Raw genomic sequence first — 20,327 nt, 5'->3', positions numbered from 1 at the left:
GGTGGGATGGGGTCCTGCCCGTGCCTGGCTGAGCAGGACAGACATGCTGGGTGATGCTGGAGCTGGCTTGGGGAGCATGCAACCTGAGCCCCACTCACAGCAGGCGCCCACAGGTGGCCCTGGCGATGGCTTGGAGGTGCATGTCCCTGGGCAGAGGTGCGGGGACGGCTGGGCTACTCAAGAAGGACGGGGAGAGGAGACACTGCAGGTGGGTGGTGAGGAGGGAGCAAAGTGTTCTCAGTGCATGGGGCACAGTGGCTTTGGCTGAGTGTGGGCAGATTGGGGTGCCATTGCACCCCATGGGGTGCACCCCGCAGCAAGGAGCCGTGCAGGAGCCTGGGGGGTCCCCTCGCTCCTGAGCCCTGGTACTGGGAGCAGCTCTTGGGGGCAGCCTGGGAGAGCACTGCTGCCGGTGACGGCCCTGGGCCGGTGGCTGTGCCTGCTCCGCAGGGCTGCTCCTGCCAGGTGGCAGACCCAAGGCTGGCTGGGCACCGGGAGCTGGGGTCCGTGCTGGGAGCTGTACCGGGCTGTCCCCAGCTGTACCCTGCCTGCCGCCAGCCCTGGCCCCACACTGGCTGCTGCACTGGCTGAGCCAGGGCTGAGGTAAGTGCTGTAATTGTTTTCTCTGTGGCCCAAGATGAATAATTGAGAGGTCTTTGAGGAGAATTAATTAGCCCGTTTATTGGCAGTAAATGCTTTTCTCTAGATGATGAAATAGATCCTGAACCACACATGGGGCAGGCAGATGCAGGTCGCTGAGGCTGCTCTGGAGCTCGCTGGTGCCAGGTCCGTGGGCCAGCCAAGCTGGTGCCCTGTTTGCAGTTTGCAGCCGTGAATCCCTCTGGAACAGCCCCCGGCCAGAGCTCTGCCCACAGCACCATGTAGCACAGAGGGGCTGGCTGGTGGCTGGAGGCAGAGGGGCAGGAGTGAGCCACAGAGCCCTTTGGCTGCCTGAAGCTGTCAGCTGAGCAGTGCTGCCCTTCTGAGCCAGCCCTCAGTCACCATTGCTGCTACTCCAGTGTCCCCTTGTCCCCACCAATTACTAGTGCCACTGTGGTGGTGCAATAAGAGCAGACCCCAGCACTGCAGTGTGGGAGCCCTCTGCCCCACACCATGCCCCGCGGCTTCCCGCTCCCTCCCGGCTCATAGCCTGTCCTGGGTGCTCCCTCCTTGTGCAGACCCTGCTACGTCTCCTTCCTTGTGGCTGCCAACGTGGTGCCAGCTTAGGGCTTGTGGACTGCACCTCCTCCGCCCCCTCCTTCTCCTCCTCCTCCTCCTCCTCCTCCTCCTCCTCCCCCTCCTCCCCCAGGGATGAGGTGAAGGGCCCTGCATGGCCAGAAATGCTTAAACAAGGATTTCCTTGTTGCTGCACGAGCTGTTTGCCTTGCTCCCAGGCCAGCCGTTAATGAGGCTTGGCAGGAGGCACTGGCAGCCCCAGCCATTGGATTTCTATAAATCAACCTGGTGCTAATGCATGGGGCTTGCTGGGATGGAGCTGCTCAGCTTTGGTGCACGGGACCGCAGCCTGCAGGCTTGCCAGCACTGCGTGCAGCAGAGCAGGGGCCGAGCATGGGCATCCTACCCTGTGGGGCTGGGGTTGCTCTGCAACATGGAGGCATGAACGTCACCCCAGTCTCAGGGCAGTTGGATGAGCAGTTCCTGGGCTTGGAGTGCCACAGCCCAGTGGGGGCCATGGGAGCCCCTCTGGTCTTGAAACAGCTCCTCAGGCAGTAGCAGGCAGCATCCTGGGCATGGAGCATCGTGGCAGGGTGGAGAGAGGTGGGGGCTGAGGGGGCTGCAGCTGCTTCACAACAGGCAGGTCGGAGTGGCCCCTCCAGCTGTTTGTTTCCAGGAATGGCAGAAAGTGTAAAGCAAAATAAAGCAGCTCTCCACAGCCAAGGTCCTGCTGTGTCCTGATCCTTCCCCACGCCCCCACTCCCTTTCCCCAGACCTGGAGGGTGCTCAGCACGCTGGGGTGGCTTTGCCTTGGGATTGGGGGCCAAGGCTGTGTCCCCTGCACCGGGTATGCTGCACGCCCAGTGTCCCCCTGCCCTGGGGCAGCTTCAGGCATGCAAAGCAGAGCAGGCAAATAGGCAAATTACCCAGCCCTCTGGGAATCATCGCTACAGCTGTGGCTGGTGACTACCGAAGGCAGGGCAGCTGGCCCCTGCCGGGAAGCAGGACCATGGTGGCAAAGCTGGCATGTGGGCCCTTTGCACCGAAGCTGCCTGCAGCAGATGTGCCCAGCTGCTGCTGGCACAGGGAGGCTGCACTGGCTGCGAGTCGTGCAGCCCCCAAGTAGCGTTGGGCTGCCCTGCCCAGAGCAGCTACCCCTTCCCAGGCAGGGACACAGGCTGTGTAGGGCTGTGCACAGCTGGGACCCTTGCTGGGGTGCTTGGATCATGGCATCGAGGAGATTTATATCGAGAAGGACCTCCTGGCAATGGGGTCTCTCATGTTTTGCTGCCAGCAGCCCTGTGTCCAGGAAAGGAGGTGCCAGGAAGTAGGACCTGTTATCTCTGTTTTCCCACAGAGGTGTGCTCACCTTGCCAGGGCTGGCCCTGGGGGCCGTGGGCAGCCAGGCTGTTTGCTCCCTCACCTGCAAATGGTTTGTTTGGGGCAAGCCTGTCACCCCCACGCTGCCTCGCCGAAGGGCAGCTGCAGCGGCCACAGCCTGGGCTGGGGCTCACTTTCACTCACAGTGGTTCCTGCTGGCTTTGTCTGCCCGATGGATTTGTCTGATCAGACCCCATCACCTCTCCCGTATGCCAGCCACTGTGTACCCCCACTCCAGCCCCCAGGGCCAGCCCTGGCGAGCTGGCAGAGCCTGAGGGGGCAGCGGGCTGGCTGGGCAGCAGAGGCTTTGAGCAAAGGGGGTGTGTGGGGCTCAGCTCAGCTCTGCCCCAGCTATAGGGATCAGTGGGGCTGAGGCTCTGGGGAGGCTGTTACAGGGGGGATGTGGGTCTGTGCGGGCAGGGGCAGCAGCGGGATGCTGGAGAGAGCAGTCCTGGAGCATATGCTGGGTCCTGGCAGGCCGGGCTGGGTGTTTGGCAGGGGCAGCCCGCCTCCGGCAGCCCCCTTTACTGGAAAGTTTCCCAGAGAGGAGGCTGTGCCGGGTGGCTGGCTCTGGGAAGAGCCGCCAGTCTAAAAGGTGATGTTTCAGTTCCTGCTCTGTGTGCTTCCCCCTTATCAAGAAACCCCTCTGCTCTCACTCTGAGAGTTTCTGCAGCGTGTGGAAACCGAGAGAAGCCCCAGCCCTGGCACAGCCCCGCCGACTGGCTGGGCTCCTTTGGGGTCACTGCCAGCTACTGGGAAAGTCCCGGCCCCCCAGTCCCCTCCTTGCCTCCCCTCCAGCTGTAGCCTGGCTCTGGGGCTAGAGCAGCACATGCTGGGGCAGGCCCCTGGCCGGTGGTGTCCCCCCAGGTCAGCAGTGTCCCCCTGCAGTGACACCCCAGCAGGATGGCACCATGATGGTGGACACAGCAGGTGGGTGCTTGCCAGGAGCTGCTCTTCTGTCCATGGCCACATGCCTCTGCTCTGCCAGCACACCCCACTCTGCTCCTGACAGCCTGGGGTGCTGCCAGCGCTAATGGGGGAGGGATGTGCCCGGTTGTGGCAGAGGGAAGATGCTGCTGCTGAGATGGTGCACCCACTGTGGCTGGGACCCACCACTTCCCCTCTGTTGGCACCTGTTTGTGGGTGCGACTGCAGCTGGGGCTCCAAACCGCAGCCGACCAGACCACCGGTGACAGCCCAGCAGCAGCTGCGTCACACAGTGCTGAGCACAGCCAGCACTGGCGAGACCACAGCCCCGTGTGCCATGTGCTGGGACTTGCTTGTGGCTGGGGCAGCCGTGCGGGGCACCAGGGTGCACAGCTCTGTGGGTCGGGGCATCTGTGCCACGCTGAAAACCCAGGCTGGTACTGGCCCCCTTGCCAGCTCTGGCAGCTCACAGGGCTTTTCTCAATGCTGTGGGCAGGGACCCTCCCCACCAGGGTGCCTGTGCCCCTTGGCAGCTGCTGCGGCAGGGCCAGGGCTGGCAGCAGGAGCCCCGGCAGCAGGCTGTGCAAGGAGAAGGGACCTGCATGGCTGGGAGGGCATGGTGGCCATTCCATACCGTTCCAGAAAAGCCCCCGGGGCAGAATTCTTGGCAGGGATGATTCATCATCCACTGGATGCGATTACTTGGTCTATCCAGTAAACCCTCTTCAGCCAAGCAAACCAAAGGGGCAGCAAGTACCACTGGGCCCTTGCCGCCACCAGCACTTGCTGTGGGGTGACAGGGCCACCCTGAGCCCTGCAGGCAGCACCGGCGGTGCCAGCTGAGCCAAGGAGGGCCAGTGGCAGTGGTCAGATGAGAGCTGCCGGGCAGTGGGGAGGTGGGTGCCAGGCATGGAATTGCCTCCCTGGCTCCTGTCCCTGCAGGGGCCTCCCTTGCTCCGGCTGCCACCCAAACCTGGCACAGGCCAGGGCTGCGGCCAGGTGCTTTGGGGGGCACCGTCCCCCACCAGCGAGGGCATGTGGGACAGCCCTTTCCAGGAAGCGCATGTGAGGGCAGCCAGGCTGCAGAGTTCCCGACAGCAGCTCTGGTTTTAATAACAGCAAATCAATGGATGCCCGATTCCGGCCAGAGCAAACTCCAGCGCTTCCTTCCCTGGCCTCCCTGGCCCCTGCCTTCTCTGCAGGGCAGAAAGGACCAGGATGGGAGATCCGACCTGGTTGACTGCATGTGCATTTCTGAGTGCTGATGGCCCTGCACCTGTCTGCCCTGTCTGCTTCACCCTGTCCCAGCTGTGCTGCCTGCACCCCGGCACTGCCTGGCTTGGCTGCATTGCATGGGAGGGGATAGGAGGGGATGTTGGGGGTCCTTGCTGCCCCTGCCCAGCCCCTGTCTGTGCCCATCATGTGCAGGTGCTGCCTGCAGGGCTGCTCTGTGGCTGGGCATTCCCAGCTGCTCCCAGCTGCTCGCTTCCCCCAGCCCCATGCAGTGATTCAGCCCCCCTTCCCCACGGGGTTTGCACAAACCTCCCTGCTCTCTTTGTGCTTGTTTTGAGAACAGATTAGTCATGGCTCTTAGCTGGCTTCCAGCAAACTGCACAACAGCACCATGGAAAAACGAGAACAGCAAAGTGATGACTCAGCAGGGCTCACACTCCTGTGTCCCCTGGGTACCAACTGTCCCCTGCTCCTGCATGGCCCTGGGCACTGGTGGAGACCAGCCAGTGGATGCAGCAGCTGGGCCAAGGCAGAGGGGCGATGCAGGGAAAGAGAGCCCCAGGGCAGTGCCTGCCTGGAAGCAGCAACGAGCAGGGGCTTGGGGCGGGGCGGGGGGGGGGGGGGGGGGGGGCGGGGGGGGGCGGGGGTGCTGGCTGGCCAGGTCCATGGGGGTGATTGAGTGCAGCCTCCACCTTGTCCCCAAACCCCCTCCTGTGGAGGGTCCCCCCCAGCCAGCCAGCATCTCACCGCTCCAAGTTCTCCCTGCCACTTGGGTGGCTGGAGCATCCTGGTGCCAGCAGCTCCAGCTCAGCACCCCAGGAAGGCTGTGTGGGTGCAGGGGCTACCACGGTGCAGAGAGGCTTCTGAGTGCCTGCCAGGCTGCAGCTCCACTCCCTGGAGCTACATGGCTGGGGATCCCCAGTGCTGCGGGCTCAGCAGGCACCCCCAGGCACCAGGGCCCTTGTGGCCACACCTGTGTGCCAGGCTGTGCCAGTGACAGGAACTCCTGGGGCGGGCCCTTACCGTACCTCACACCTCGCTCTGCAGCCCTTTATTGCCCTGCCTTGGCTGGCTGCCCGGCAGCACGGTGTGCTGCCAAGTCTTCATGCCAGGTGGTTTATCGTGATCCCATGGCGCTGGACACCAACTGGTGTTGGCTGCCAAGGATGAACAATGTAATTGCTGGAATTACAGTAAAGTGCTCCCATTCCCACTCATTAAATGCTGAATCGGGGCCCTTGGGTCCTTGCAGGGAACATCTGCTCCAGCTGTGCCCTCTGCCAGCCACACGCCCTGTCCTTGCCCAGCATGGTGCTGCCTCCACCCATTGCCCCCAGCCTGGCCGGCTCAGGCTGGAGCTGCTCTCTGCTGATGGGCCCTGGGAGCTGTGGGACAGCCCCACCAGGCTTATGGGGACATTTGGGGCCCCCGGCATCGTGCAGCGGTGGGGAGGGGGAAGGCACGCAGGGCTGGACTGGGAGCAGCAGCGCCAGCCCCATGGATGCAGAGTCCCACATCCAGCAACCCTATCCCCAGCTGCGTGTGCAGTGTTGCCACCGCCTGCTCCTGCACTGGGGCCGAGGCCAGGGCTGATGCGAGGCCAAGGGATGCTTCAGGGCTGGGGTTTGGCACCTGCCCACAGCTGCTCTGCCAGGGTCATCCAAGGACTCTGCACTATGCTGGGCAAACACACCAAAGGCAGCTGGCAGCCTGCTGCCCGGAGCACCCATGGGGACCTCCCATGACATGCCATCGGCATGCCTGTGCCCAGCGGTGACCACAGCCAGCAGCAGGTGCCTTGCCACTCCCTGCAAATGCAGGTGCAAGAGCAGTGCGGGCCAGGGCCTGGGTCACTGGTCAGGGAGCAGGAGACGGCTGACCCAGGGGAGGGTGCAGGATGGCATCTGCCCATGTGCCAGCATTCTCAGCCCACCCTGGACATGGCCCTCCTGGGATGACACTGGTGGCGCTTGGCAGTGGGACCTTCCAGCTCCGGTGCAGGGGCACATCTGGGGCTGCAGGACATGGCCCACTGCTGTCCACCCACCCGGCAGCCCCGGCGCTGGGCTGCTGCTTCCTCTGCCTTGGCTGTGTACCCAGCTGCGGGACGGAGCAGGGGGGTCTGTGGCTGCCATTGCCACAGCAACGCGGCTTTGTTTGAAACCTTCCTCTGAAATGTCAAGCTTTTGGGTTCCAGCTGCTGCTGTTGGGATGAAAACTTCCTCTCAGGCTGTGGAAACACACTGGGGTGGGTGTTTCCACTCTGAGCATCTGCCTCCATGTGAGCAGCAAGATCTGTGCCCTGCGCCGTGGCTGGTGGCTGTAGGGCACCGGGCTGAGACCTGGGCAGGCGCTGGAGTGGGCAGGGGCAGCGGGGTTGTGGGAGAGGCTCGTTCCTTGCAGGGTCCTGGGGTGAAGGGTCTGCATCTCTCAGTGCTGGCTGGGAGGGCAGCAGGACCCCCGGCCCAGCTGATGGGTGAGGGGGAGTGATGGGCTGGTGGATGTGGCTGCTGGGTGGTGGGGCCAGGGCAGCGCAGCCTCGCAGAGCTGCTGATGGAAGAAGTGAGGAATCGGCAGCTGCTGGCTCCCTCTGAGCTGACTTTGGATCTGGCTGGAGAAGCAGCAACAGAGAGGGGTTTCCATGGGGACGTACACAGGCATCCCAAAATACACCCTGGCTAGGGCATGGGGGTCCCACTGCAGCCCTGCACTCCCCGCCTGCTCACAGCCCTGCTGGGGCAGGGAAGAGCCAGGGGCCAAGCCAGGCATGCAATGAAGGGGCTCAGGGCAGCCCCCGTGCCTCCACCAGCCACCAAGGCTCTGCCTCCTTTGTGCCAGTGGATGGGTGACCGCTGGCTGAGCTCCTGCCACGGCCAGGGATCTCATGCCACCCCACAGGGCCAGGCTGTGTGCACCTGCCCGGGGCAGAGGGGCAAGACCAGGGGATGCTGTGGGACCAGGGGACTTCCATGGGCCCCGGGGATGTCAGACTGCAGGGCTGCACATCCTTGCCTCTCCTCCAGTGCGGGCAGCCATCACTTGTCCCAAGCCTGCAGCCAGGGCAGCCGGTGCCAGCCTTGGTCTGTGCCGCAGATCCTGAGCTTGTTCTTCCCGGCAGCATGCTGGAGAGCAGATGTCTCAGTCCCTGTTCCCAGCCATCCCCCTGGCCCACAGAGGAATTGCCATGTAGGAAGCAGGTGGTGCCATTTACAGTAAGTCCCCAGCTGCTGCACAGCCCTTTCCTGCATCCTACTGGGAAACGTGGCAGTGGATGTGGGAACGTCCTGGCGTTGTAGAGCTGAGGCAGGAGGAAGTGGGCGAGGGGTGTGCCACGAGGTCGGGGTGTTTGTGCTGAGCTCCCTGCCTAGTTCTGCCACTGTGGCAGCTGTTGGTGCTGCTGCTCACTGCCACCTTCCTCGGGTGGCTGCCGAGTCCTGGGTGCAAGGACAAGAGAGGCTGGTGGGTGACCAGCCCCTCGGGTGACAGCCCAGCCAGCCCAAGGGGACACCCATCGGGTGCCCCATGGGGTGCCACCTCCCTCCCACTGAAGACTGTGGGTCATGCCTGTCCCCACGGCCAACTGGTCCCATGGGATCTCTTGGATGGGCCAGCACGGGGCCAGCGCCTGCACTGCAGCCTGCCCTGCCTGCACATCCTGCCTGCGGGGAACCGGCAAGGCCCAGGTGGGACAAGAGCGTTCCAAGCTGGAAGGTCCCCTCCTGGCATCGCTACTGCTCCTGTGAGGGGACGGGGCTGCTCTCCACACACTAGTGGCTGAGGACAGGCTGCTGGTCCCAGTGTGGGACTGGGGTGCCCTCGTGAGTCTGTGCTGCTCCCCAGGGATGGCCTCTGGCTGTGCCCGGCCGGGCTTCGCCACACAGCTGGGGTCCCTGCAGCAGAGCAGTGGTGCCCTGCTGGCCTTGCCGGCTGTTGTTCTGCCTGCCCCCCTGGGGCTCTCTGCCTGCCACAATCACAGGCTGCACTTGTTTCCTGGTTTTGGGTCTGCAGATGCTGGTACGCAGCAGAGCAGATTTCCTGCACCCCCTGACCCTGCAGCATTCGGGTTTGCCACCCTGGCGGACACTTTCTTCTCATGCCAGTGATGCGCCAGCAGTGTGGTGGGAAGCATTGGTGGCTGCCCTGTGCCCCTGTGGGGAGGATCTGGGCAGGGCAGGGGGTTCCACAGGCAGCAGGGGAGCTGCCTGTCCCTGCCTGACCACCCTCCTGTGCCTCAGTACCTTGGTGGGCTTTCGTGTGGCCCTGTTCATGCTTGCCTTGCTCCACACAGCCACCATCGCAGTGTGGAGGAGGTGGTGGCACTGGGGACAGGCTGTGCTTACAGCTGCTGTGAGTTCTGCTGGTTTTCAGCCTGTGGCTCCCATGCTGCCTGGAGAGGTTTGTGAGCCAGAGGTCTCCCCACCTGGGAGGCAGCTGGGAATGAGCCAGATCCCACAAGCTGGTCATGCATGGGTGCACAGGGCTGCAGTCACCTAAAGGTGTAGTCACACCAGGTTTGGGTTGTTTGTGCTCAGAGCAGGTGAGCGGAGCTTTTGGCTGACCTGACCCATCCCATGCCATGCCATGCCATCCCATCTCATGCTATCCCATGCCATGTCATGCCATGCCATGCCATCCCTTCCTATTCTGTCCTGTCCCATCCTTTCCTTGCTGGTGCCAGCTCAGCCCCAACACAGAGGAAAGCCTGTAGGTGGCTTCAGCCTCCAGCTGTGTGCTGCCCGTCCAGCGCCGGGAGGACAGGGCCCACGGCCACTGCCCGGCACAGGGTGTTGTGCCAGTGCCAGTGCCTGTGCTGACACTGGTGCCTGTGTGGTGCCTGGTCCATCCCAGTGCTGGTGTGGCACAGCAAGGAGACTAGGTGCCCTACTTAGCTGCTGGGTTACCTGGCTTGGCTCACCGTGGCTGCCTCTGTGCTCGCTGCCAGCTTGTCCTCAAGCTGCCCCAAGTCCCCCATTGGGGGTGCTAGCTGACTGCCGGAGTGCTCCTGGCCAGGCGGGTGGGAGCTGGGGCCTCAGGGTGAGCGGGGCTGCAGCACCTGCTCAGCCCCAGCTCAGTGGGCAGCCTCACTACACCTGCTTGGTGCCCGACCCCAGGAGACATGGAGTGGACGGAGCTGTGGGACAGCAGTGTCCTAGTCCCGCTCTTGTTGCCCCATTTGCTGTCCAGCTCCGGGCACTGCCATGCAACGTAAAGGTCTAACCACAGCTGAGAATGCCTTCCCCATCCAGGAAGCCTCTGTGGGGGTGAGCTCAGCTGGCCCTGGCCCCAGCCGCAGGGCAGAGGGGAACTGGCTGCCTGTGACATGCTCGATCGGCCACTTACGAAACATGGGGCCAAGTCCGCTCGGCTTTTCTGGAGAAGGCGAGAGGTTTGTGAAACCTTCAGCAGGGATTTGCCCACTGGCCGCCGCGTCACTGCTGCTGCAAGGTTGGGTTTATTCCAAGAAACCCGTGGGGTTGGCGGAGCTTCCCGGACTCTCAACTCAGCAGTGGGTTGCAGCATCGCTGCGGCCTGAGCAGGAGGGAAGAGGCCCCCGAACAGCAGCGCAGACACCCGGGGCCCTTTTGGGAAGCGGCAAACCAGAGCTGCTCCCACAGGGATGGGGGAGCTGGGCTCTGACCGGGGGTGCTGGGCAGGGCTGCTGCAGGCACCCTGCTCTGCCCCACCGTGTGGCGCTGCAAGCCCCCTCACTCTGCCAGGGGGTGCTGGGGTGCTGAGCCCCCCCAGCCCCCGGTTCTCCATCCCCTCCTGTGCCTTGTTCTGCCCTGCGAGGCTCCAGGCGCCTCCCTGGGTGCTGTGAGCGCTGCAGGGGCAATGCTCCCTGCCTGCCGGGGGCTGCTCTGCCCCGCGGTGCTGCTCCCACCCAGTTCCCTGGCATGGGGCTGGGAGTCACCGGTGCTGCCAGGAGCCCTGACGTCGGGGATGTGCCTCGGCAAGGCCTGGCGGGTGGCCACCCGCGCACATGGACATTCTTCACATAGCTCTGGCGGGTGCCTGGGCAGGCTGCATGGCGCTTCCTGGCAGCCTGTGAGCCACAGCCCCAGAGAGCAGCACCAAAATAGATGCTGGGACCATGCCGTGCCTGTGGCCTGAGTGGGCACATTTGCCATCCCTCTGCTCCAGGGTGAATCCTAAGGGAAGCCTTTCCCTAGCAGCTGGGGTTCCCTGGGCCCGAGCACAGTGCGTGATGCCTGGCACAATGCCTGACACAGTGTGGGGCTGGGGGTGCTGTGCTGGAGGGGCTGTGCAGCACAGGGTGCCTGGGCACAGCCTGCTCCTCGCTGCCCGGGGCTCTGTGGGGTTGCAGGGGGCTGGACCTCTCCCAGGAGTTTCCCCTACTCCCCCTGAATGCAGCTCTCCAGCCAGGCACCTCATTCCCCTCCAGGCAGCCTGAACTGCAGGTTCATTCCCATGGCTGGTCCACTCTGAAGAAGGCAAGAGTAGTGGGCCAGGTGCTCCTGGGGGCTGGAAGACCCCTGGGGGAAATCCTCTCCCTCCTCCTCCTTTTGTACCCTTGGGCATCTGCTCCGGTCCTGGCTGGGGTCTGATGGGTGGGGGTCTGCACAGGACAGCCCTGGGACAGAGCTTTTGACTCTGTATTATGCAGGTGAGCAGGACCTCAGCTTCCCTGCTTAACCCTCTCTGCATTCCAGCTTAACCCCTCCTCCCGAGCCTGCTGCACCTGCAGCAGAAGCGCCACAAACCCTTTTCTACCCCAGTGCCTCTCAGTGTCCTGTTCGCGCAGCTCTTCACTCATCATGCACCACCTCCACCTTCCCCTCCTGAAAGTGGGCTGGGGGCAGGAGGGGCACGCTGCAGAGCATGGCATGCGTGCTGAGAGGGCTGCACTCTGAGCTATGCCACGGGCCAGTCTTGGCCACCAACTTGGCTCCTCCAGGCCCAGGGCGATGGGCCGTGTCCCACCATCCAGGGACCATTTGCAGCTGCACCATGCTCCTGAAGCCAGGAGCAGAACCCATCCCCGCAGTGCCTTGTGGCTTGGCCCGGTAAGCAACTCGCAGGGCTTAGACATACCTGAGCGCTGGGACAGTGCTTATGCACGCCGGGCTGTGAGTCACTGCGGTGGGATCACCCTGGCACAGCGAGCAGCTCCAGGAAGCCAGTGCTTATGTGGTGTAAACACTGTCCCGGCGTTGCAGCAAGGGCAGCATCCAGGGAGAGACATGTATTATTGCCAGGGGTCTCAAGCAACCTCAGGGGTGCAAGGGAGAAAACAAACCAGATCTGAGGTTTTTAATTAAAAAATAGTGCTCTTTATTATAAATTATGGAAACATCTCCCTTTTGAATATAAATATAAATAATATGTGCAAAGTTTCATCTGAGTTTTGTTTTGGTTGAATTTTCAAGCATGTTTTTGCTCAGCCCTCGAGGCTGGAGGTGAAGATGGAATCTTTATAAAAGACAGTGATTCACGTTGGCCTGTAAACATCCCTTCGGTTAAAAAAGAAATAAAACTTTAAAAAGCCAGAAAAACCCAACCACTTCTCCAGGCAGACGCAGAAAAGCACTTGCAAGACGATGTGCTCCAGGGGATATTCCTGCCACGTTCCTGCAGGAATCGGTGCCCCCACAGAGCAGTGTGGCCAGGGTCTGTGGGAAGCAGCCAGGCAGAGGAGGGCTGCAACGCTCGGGGTAATGGTCCAGCAGCAGCACCAGGTCCTCAGGGTGTGCCTTGCAAACGTAGTCTTGCTGGACTTTCAGCAGTGATGGGACACGCTGTTTCCCCTCTGGCTTCATGACTTGTCACCGGACTGTTATCACTCAACGTCACCAAATGATGTGCAGTGACCCAGACCATAGGGCAGGGAGAATATTAAGGCTAAGTCCCCTGGAAAATAGCAACGAGGGGGAAAGGCAGCGACCTGGTGTGAAAGGAGCTTCCACCCACAAGGAGGCAGCAAGAGGTAAAGTACAGTACGGGCAAAAAACACTTTCCCCTTAAAACTGAGGAAAAGCGATCAGGCACTAGCTGGACTCAAGTGCTTTCCATTCTCTAGTGGTAGAAGGGGCTCTTGCCAGGACACTCCCCAGGTGTGGTCCCACCGCAGCAGCGGGGATGTGGCTGCCGGGGTGCATATCGCTCTGCGCCACGGGTGCCATCCTGGCTGCCCCAGCCCACGGGGGCTTTGCCAATGGGCTCTCCCCGGCCGTGACGGGGAGGCCTCTGCACTGGGTGCACTGTAACATCCACAGCCCGACCGGAACAGTCTCCTTCCCCATGGAGAGGGCATGTCACGCTTCCTCAGGGGGTCTCCCCCCAGCACCAAGGGTGCCAGGCAGTGCTGGCCGCAGCCACAGCCCATGGTGGCTCGCCCCAGTCCCCCTCTCCCTTTGCCAGAGGGAGAGGCTTGGCGAGCCCTGTGAGTTCCCGTGCTGGTGGGGTGTTGTGCCTGTCCCCTGCTCTTGTGCTTGTAGCGTGTAATCTCGCTCCGCTGGTCCCTTAGAGAGGGGCATCGTACTGGTCCAGGAACTCCTTAATGGGAGCCGGCAGCTGAGTCATCTTCTCGTAGGAGTCCAGGTGCCCGTTGACAGTCTTGCGGCAGAGGTGCTGCAGGGTGGAGACGCTGGAGGAGAGCGGGCGGCTCAACACCAAGGGGATCTTCTCACCACCCGAGTAGATGTAGTAGGTGCGCTTGGGGTGCAGGCCCCCCCCTGGCTGCTCGGGGACTGCACAGGGTGCGGGTGGCATGTAGTGATGTACCAGCTTGAGCACGCAGTCGAAGCGGGGCACGGGCTGGCTGCTGCGAGGGTCGCTCTGCAAGGAGAAGCTGCCTCCCTCGCACTGGATGCGCAGGTTCTTGGTGCCAGACTCCGTCTTGACGCTGAGGGTGAAGAAGTGCCGCTGGTCCGAGCTGTCCCTGATGAGGAAGGTGCCGGCCGGCTCGGTGCTCAGCAGCAGGTTGGCCTCACCGCCCGTCACCGTGCTCCAGTAGAAACCGCTCTCCTGCAGCTTGCGCACGGTGTTCACCACCAGCTGGTACTCGCTCTTGGAGCTGAACGTCTTGAGGCGCAGGCTGGTGTCGAGGGGGCGGCTCATCCCGGCGGCGGGGAACTTGCTGTGGGTGACCATGGCGCAGGGAGCCAGCTTTGCGCGCTCGGGGTGCTGCTGCCGGGAGCAGCTGCTGCTACACCATCACCTGCGGCGGAGACGGCAGTGAGCCACGGCACCCCCGGAGCCCGCCTCTCCCCTCCCGGGAGCGCCGGCACCCCCGCTCCCTGGCTATTGCCCTCCTGGGGGCACTGGTATCCTCGGTCCCGGGCCACCACGCTCCCGCACGGGGCACCGGCACCCCCCGAGCCTGGCTCTCCTCTCGCCGGGCAGCACTGCCTCCGCCGGTCCCCGGCTGTCTCACTCCCTGCGGGGACACTGGCATTCCCGGCCCCCAGCTATTGCCCTCCCAGGGCACCGGTATCCCCGGCTACCACCCTCTCCAGGGAGCGCCGCACCCCCCGCTTCTCGGCTGTTGCTCTCCCGGAGCACCGGCATCACCGGCTATCCCACTCCCCGGGGAGCACCGGCATCCCCGGTGCCGGGCTACCCCTCCCGGTGGGACAACCCGGTCCCGCTTCCCGCTCTCGGCGTCCTGTCCCGTCCCTCCCACCGCGGGCAGCGCCGTACCTGGGGCGCGGGTGCCGGAGCCGGTCTCGGCGGCGGCAGTGCAGTGGGGCCAGTGCACGGGGGCGGACGGGCGGCGGAGCTGCCGGGGCCGCCCGGGGAGGCTTCTTATAGCGGGCGCAGAGCCCGCCCTCGGGTTCCTGGAACTGCGCGGCTTCTTGTAACGCTCCCCGGCGCCCTGCCGCCGCCCCGCCCGGCCCGGCCCGCCGCCAGCCACCGCCGGCCCATTCCGGGCAGCGCGGCCGCCCCCTCCCGCTCCCCTTCACGCTCTTTCCTTCTAAGAAGAGGAGAGTCCCGGCCGGCCCGGCCGTGCCCCCCCCCGCCCTTCCCGCCGGGAGAACCGGCTTCGGCTTGGCTGGGCTGCCCCGAGCCGGGCTGCGGGCCCCCCCCGGCAGAAGGGCTGCAGCCCCCGGGGCCGCGGGACACTCGCATCGGGGTGGGAGTGCTGCCGGCGGGTGGCCACCGCGGAGGGCGGCAGCTGGGGAGCGGGAGTGCCCCGGGAGGTCACTGCAAAGCTGCCCCTGCCTCTGCTGGGGGGCGCCCGGATCCCATCCAGGCAGAAGCACGGGCTTGCCCCAACAGGGTGGCTTGGGCCTGGCTGGCAGGGTGCACCAGAAGGGGGCTGCCGCAATATGCAGTGGGGCAGTGGGTTCAGCATCCTCACATCATGGGCCTTTATTTCGAGTACAACATGCCAGGCTGCTGCCAGCATCTTTGGAGCCCTGCTCCCGGGCAGCCATGACCCATGAGGGTGGCAAGGGACAGTGGTGGCAGTGGCTCCAGCGGTGCCTGTGGCCAGCAGCTGGGGACCGCACTGGCTCTGAGAGCAATGGGATGGTCCATGCGCTTGGGGCTTTGGCACTGGGCATGGCAGAGGGCAGGGGCTGAGGCGCCTGTCTGCAGAGCCGTTGCATGTTTGTGGGCAGCTGCTGCAAGGTCGAGAAGCCGGGGTCCTCCTTCCCCTGGCTGGGTGCCCTCCAGGCGGGTGCGGGCTCTGTCCCGCAGGGATTTCCTCATCCCTTTGCCCTGCCTTGGGTCTGGCAGCTGGAGCTGGCAGCCACGGTGCCAGTGCCCTGGGAGTGCAGCGTGTCTGGCCTAGCTGAATGGGCAGAGATGGGGGACCGGGGCCCCCCTTCCCCACCTGGTTTCTCTGCATTTTCGTTTGGCAATTGTTAAGTTTCAACCTCAAAACCAAACCACACTTTGTCAGTGGATTTTATTTTAAATAGTTTAATTTGCCCTGGAGGAGCTGCCACCGCCGCTGCTGCCTCTGCCAGTCAGGAATAAACACCAGAAGAGCAGTTCTGGGAAGTGAGGCTGCGGTGAACCAGCTGGTCTGAAATGCAAACGAGCTCTGGAGCTCTGCCTGAGGCAGGAGTGGTAAAACCCGGGGGAAGGGACGGGGAGGGAGGCTCCGGCCGGGGGGCGGCGGCTTCGTGCCCACCCCCCCCCACCCCCCCCATCCCCCCGCAGCGGGACGGGCTTCCCGCAGCCGGGGCTGGGCGGCAGCACTGCGGCTCTGCCGGCCACAGCGGCGGGATCCCCCCCGGGGCTCCGCCTCGCCCTGCCCGGTGCGGGAAGCCACGGGGACACGGCGGGGACCCTGTAGCTGTAGTCCCCGGGCCGGGGGAGAGGCTGCCGGGACGGCGAATAGCGGTTCCGCCGCGGGAAGGAGCCGTGCCCTTCCCGTGGGAGTCGGCCGGGGCCGGGGATGAGGCGAGGGAGTCGCGGGGGGGCTGACGCTGCCGGGACGGCGGTCAGGTTCGCGGGGCTCGGGCAGCGCCTTCCCCAGCGAGGACGTCCCACGTGGGCGTGGGGAGACCCTGGCCAGTGAGCCCCCCCCAGCCCTCCCCCGCGCCCCCGCTGGCAGCACCCTTTGCCTTGGGAGCCGCCTCGACACGATGGGGACCGGCAGCCGCGGCGAAGCACGGCGGCCTGGGCGCGGCGGACACGGCGCTGGGCCGGTGGCCGCGCCGGGGCACCCCGGCAGCAGCGGCCTCGGGCCGGGTCAGGCCGCCTCGCTAGAGGGTCCCGGCCAGGGGACGGCCGCGGGCGGCCCGGAAGCGGAAGCGCGGGGCGGGCGCGTTGCCATGGCAGCGGCCGGAAGCGGAATACCCACGGGGCTGATGGCGGCGGCGGCGGGGGGGCGCGGCCCTGTGGCGGCGGCTCTCGGCCTGGCTGCCCCGGGGCCGCCTGGGCCTGGCCGCGCTACTCGGCCGCCTCTCCGACCGCTTGTCCCGCGGCCGCGACCGCCGTGCCCGCAGGTAAGAGCAGCGCCGAACCCAGCCCGGTCCTCCCGGCGCGGCGGGCGGGGGGGGGCGCGGGCGCTCCCGTGGCTGCGGCCGGGCCGCGGCCGGGCCGCGGCGGGCGGGAGGCCGCGACCGCCTCCGCTGTCGGCCTTGCGTTATCCGGAAAGGCCCGGGCGGGAAGCGCGCTGTCCCCTCGCTCGTCGCTTCTCCTTTCTGGGCGCGGTGCTGCCCGGGGGGGTTCTGCTCCCTCTGTGTCCGACCAGCCCCGTTGAAAAGGCAGCTGAGGCGCGGGAAGCGCTGTCCCTGCCGGTAAGGGACCCCTCGGCTTCCCCCGGGCCCGGCGGTTTCGCAGAAGCAGTTGCCATTTTCCACAGTGAATCAGCTTCAGCTGCGGAAGAGGCTGGTCAGGGTTGCGGCTCATCCTGCTCCTGAAGCTTGTGTTAGGCTGGCACTCTGCTCTAGCTGTCTGTTTGCCCATGGGACAAGAGGTGGACTTGATCGCTGCCTTTTTTTTTTTTTTTTTTTTATTTACTTTAGTCTTTCTTTCAGGTGCTGAACGATGTTATGCATTTGCTAGGCATCGCTTTCCACCTCAGCTATGGCAGGTGCCGGTCAGCTGCCAGAGTGGCATTGGCGGGGTTTTGGGTGTTAGGCAGAACCCACCCCAATGGGTGACCGTCCATGGATGGCGAGATCCCCCCCCACTCCCCATCAGAAGAGAGATGAGAACAGTTCTCAGTCCCATCTGTGCTGGGGCTGCATCTGGCATGAGAGAGGTGTGGGGGGAAGAGGGCTGTGCTTTCCTGAGGCAGTCACCATTAACGCTGGAGCAGGTGAATGATCAAACTGTGTGCAGAGGGTGTTTTCACCCTCGTTTTAAACTAATCTGAGTGGGCTGTTGCAGGAAGGAACGGGCCTTCATTCCTCTTCCTGACATCCCCCTTGGGCAGCCGCACAGTGAGGCACAGTGAGTGGGATCCAGGAGCTGACTCTGAAAATTGCTCAAACTCCCCTTCCTTTCTGTCCTTCCCCGAGGTGCAGAAAGGATGGGGAATGCGCAGCTGCAGGGGGGTGGGTCTGCCCTTCTTGATGCCAGACCAGGCGTGTGCTGTGCCAAAGGGAATGCACAGCTGCAGCCTCGGACTGTGGTTCCTCCAGTCAGTCGTTCCGTAGCTGTGCTCCCCTGAACAGCTTCTCCTCTCCTGATTTTTGCCACTGCGCTGCTGCCTTGGTTTTGCTGGTGCTGCTACTTTTTTGGGGCTGTGCGATCAGGCATGCAGTTCTGCTAAAGACAAAACATTGAAACTGGAGATTATTATCTTTCTGTAGAACCGTGTCCTGATCGGAACTGTGTCGGAAGTGATCAAACAAAATGCTTCAAAGGAGTCTTCAAAAACAAGTTTTTCCCCCCTGGTCTTTAGGCATCACTTTGCATTGTACTTGGTAAGAGAGCACTGGAAGGATTCTGTGTTTTGTTTTAGCTAGTACAGTGCCTCATACAATCTTCTGCATGAGTTAAACTTATTTTTGTAAAGGTGGCATCTCTTGTATCATGGCATGCCTTCACTCTCCTTTTCCCTCTGGATGGTAGATGTGCTGTTGTCTCAGAGCCCTGCGTTAGCCCATGTTCTGCTGCATGTTCTGGCTTAAGCCAAGGAAATTATTTTCAAAACTTCTCATTTGTCAGTGTTTTTAGCATAGGTAAATTCCTAGACTGAGCCCTGGAAAGAGACAACAGAATTAAAAGACCAGCAATCTGTAATCCCCCTGTGTGGGTGACGTATGCGTGGGTGAAAGGACGGCACTGTATCCTGCAGTTTCACTTCACCTCTGGTTCTGCAGATGAGGTTTTACAGTGAGTAAGAGTGTTTCAGCTCCATCATGAGCATCATGAGTTTGTGGACCAAAACCACAAGTTTTAAAAATAGAACAACAAAAAAAATCCCTTGTTTATATTTAGGGTCAACTTTTTTATGCAGGAAAGATTTGAGGTAGTTCCTTCTAGTTCTTTTTTCTCTTTCTGGTTAATTTGATGACGTGGAGTACATGAGAAGGATCTCCCACCCCCCCCACCCCGCCTTCTGTTTCTCTGAAAGCTGGTTTGTCAAAGTATGGAATTTTGATGATTTCTTCGTAATGTTACATGGTTTCTGATTGTTGTGTGTGCACAGTTGAAAGGATTCTGTTGTGCTTGGGTACTCGCTTGAGCTATTTTCGGTTACTGGTGGGTAGAAGCTGCTGCTTCGATAGGTGATTGCTGTGCCATTGTTAATGTTATTTGGAGCAAAATACTGATTTATTTGATAATTATAAAAACCTTAGGCTATCAACACTAAATAAGCTCTGAAAGTTCAGTATTGAATTAAAAGATCAAACAGTGTAGATACACTGTAAATTGCATAGGCAATAAAAAATCCAGAGTATAGAAATTGTGGATATCAATACAAGCATAGAATTGATCTGAAGGCTCAAACCAAATAGCGCTGATGACGCAGATTGGTTTTGCTCCCTCAGCAGCACCAGGAAAGAACCGCTTGAATAGCGCCTAGTCTAATCCATAAGCCTGAAACGTTCAACCACATAGAGTGAGGATGCAGTTTAACTTGCAGTTTTCATGCTCTGCCAGAAAGTGGTTTCTTGGAATCATGTTTCTGGAAAGTGGCTTCTCGGCCACTGTACTGGCTTCTGGAGGTATAATTGGCCAGGATCGACCAATGGAACAAATATGGAAAATACTTATCTCCTCTTGCTGATAAATTGTTAACATAAAATGCATAAAATTTGCCACTGTTCCTTCACTGGGACTAATTCCAGAGAATGTAATTTGTAATCTGCAGGGCTAGGTTGCAGCCCCAACTTTGTTATTGCTCTGCAAGCTGTATACGTTGTTGTTTTTTAAAAAAGTATTTTTGGGTGCTAGTCTGAATTCACATAGCTCGATCTTCCTTGTTCTGTTTTGCTATGCTCACTTGGTGGTAACATAGCAGTGGGTCTCCGCTCCCTGTGTGCGGCTTGTGCCTTGAGATGGCAGTTGAGCAAAGATGCACAAAGGTCCTGCTCAGGTTCTGTAAAGATGGGCTATAATGTGCTTGAAAAACAGATTTCTTATATTTTTCTACTTTGACTTTTTAATTTTTTAAACATCTCCTATGGAGTATTTCAATTGTTTTTAACAGCCTTCTATCGGTAATTTGTATAACTTCTGGGTACCAGGTCTTAGCCTGGTCTACATGATCTGTTGAAACCCGCCATCCTAGGAATTCTTGCACAGATTGACTCAGATTTCTGTTGTGATGAATAGTCGGTGACAAGTTAGTGGATTTTCCAGGAAATGCAACTGCCAACTTTTTGGCTTCTGCGTAAGGGTATTCAGAAACCTTGTGAAGATCCAGTGTTTTATCATGAAGCAAATAAGTGAAATCATCTTCCTGGAATCCGTGGTCGTTTGAGCTTTGGATTGTGGTAAAACCTAAAAGTTCCTCATAACAAATTCTGGTAAAGGTCATAATTGAGTTACTTCATGGTACGTGGCAGTGGCAGAATGCATCAGGATTGGTCACAAGATGGTGGCTGCCTGTTGGCCCGAGGGACCTGGTGTTCCTCTGGGAGGAGACCAGCCACCTTGATTCTGTCCTGACAGCAAGTCTGACTCCTGTGAGTAGAATTTGCAGACCGGAACGTTTTCTGTCCAGTTTGGGGATGTAG

General features: G+C 61.4%; 1 protein-coding gene across 1 annotated transcript; it reads right to left on the bottom strand.

Annotated features, from left to right (window-relative positions):
* Positions 1-11,968: 11,968 nt before the first annotated feature.
* SOCS3 (suppressor of cytokine signaling 3) lies at positions 11,969-14,472 on the bottom strand. Its single transcript, XM_055794098.1, has 2 exons — positions 14,377-14,472; positions 11,969-13,894 (listed from the first exon to the last, which is right to left on the bottom strand). The coding sequence occupies exon 2, from the start codon at positions 13,825-13,827 to the stop codon at positions 13,198-13,200; it is 630 nt and encodes a 209-aa protein (XP_055650073.1). The 5' UTR covers positions 13,828-13,894; positions 14,377-14,472; the 3' UTR covers positions 11,969-13,197.
* Positions 14,473-20,327: the final 5,855 nt, after the last annotated feature.

The sequence above is a fragment of the Falco peregrinus genome, chromosome 2 (genome assembly GCF_023634155.1).
Source record: "Falco peregrinus isolate bFalPer1 chromosome 2, bFalPer1.pri, whole genome shotgun sequence".
Classification (NCBI taxonomy): Eukaryota; Metazoa; Chordata; class Aves; order Falconiformes; family Falconidae; genus Falco; species Falco peregrinus.
This window is presented reverse-complemented; position numbering and strand designations above follow the sequence as displayed.

Bases quoted from the DNA above. Each gene is read 5' to 3' on its own strand.
- SOCS3 (XM_055794098.1), bottom strand. From the start codon at position 13,827: ATGGTCACCCACAGCAAGTTCCCCGCCGCCGGGATGAGCCGCCCCCTC.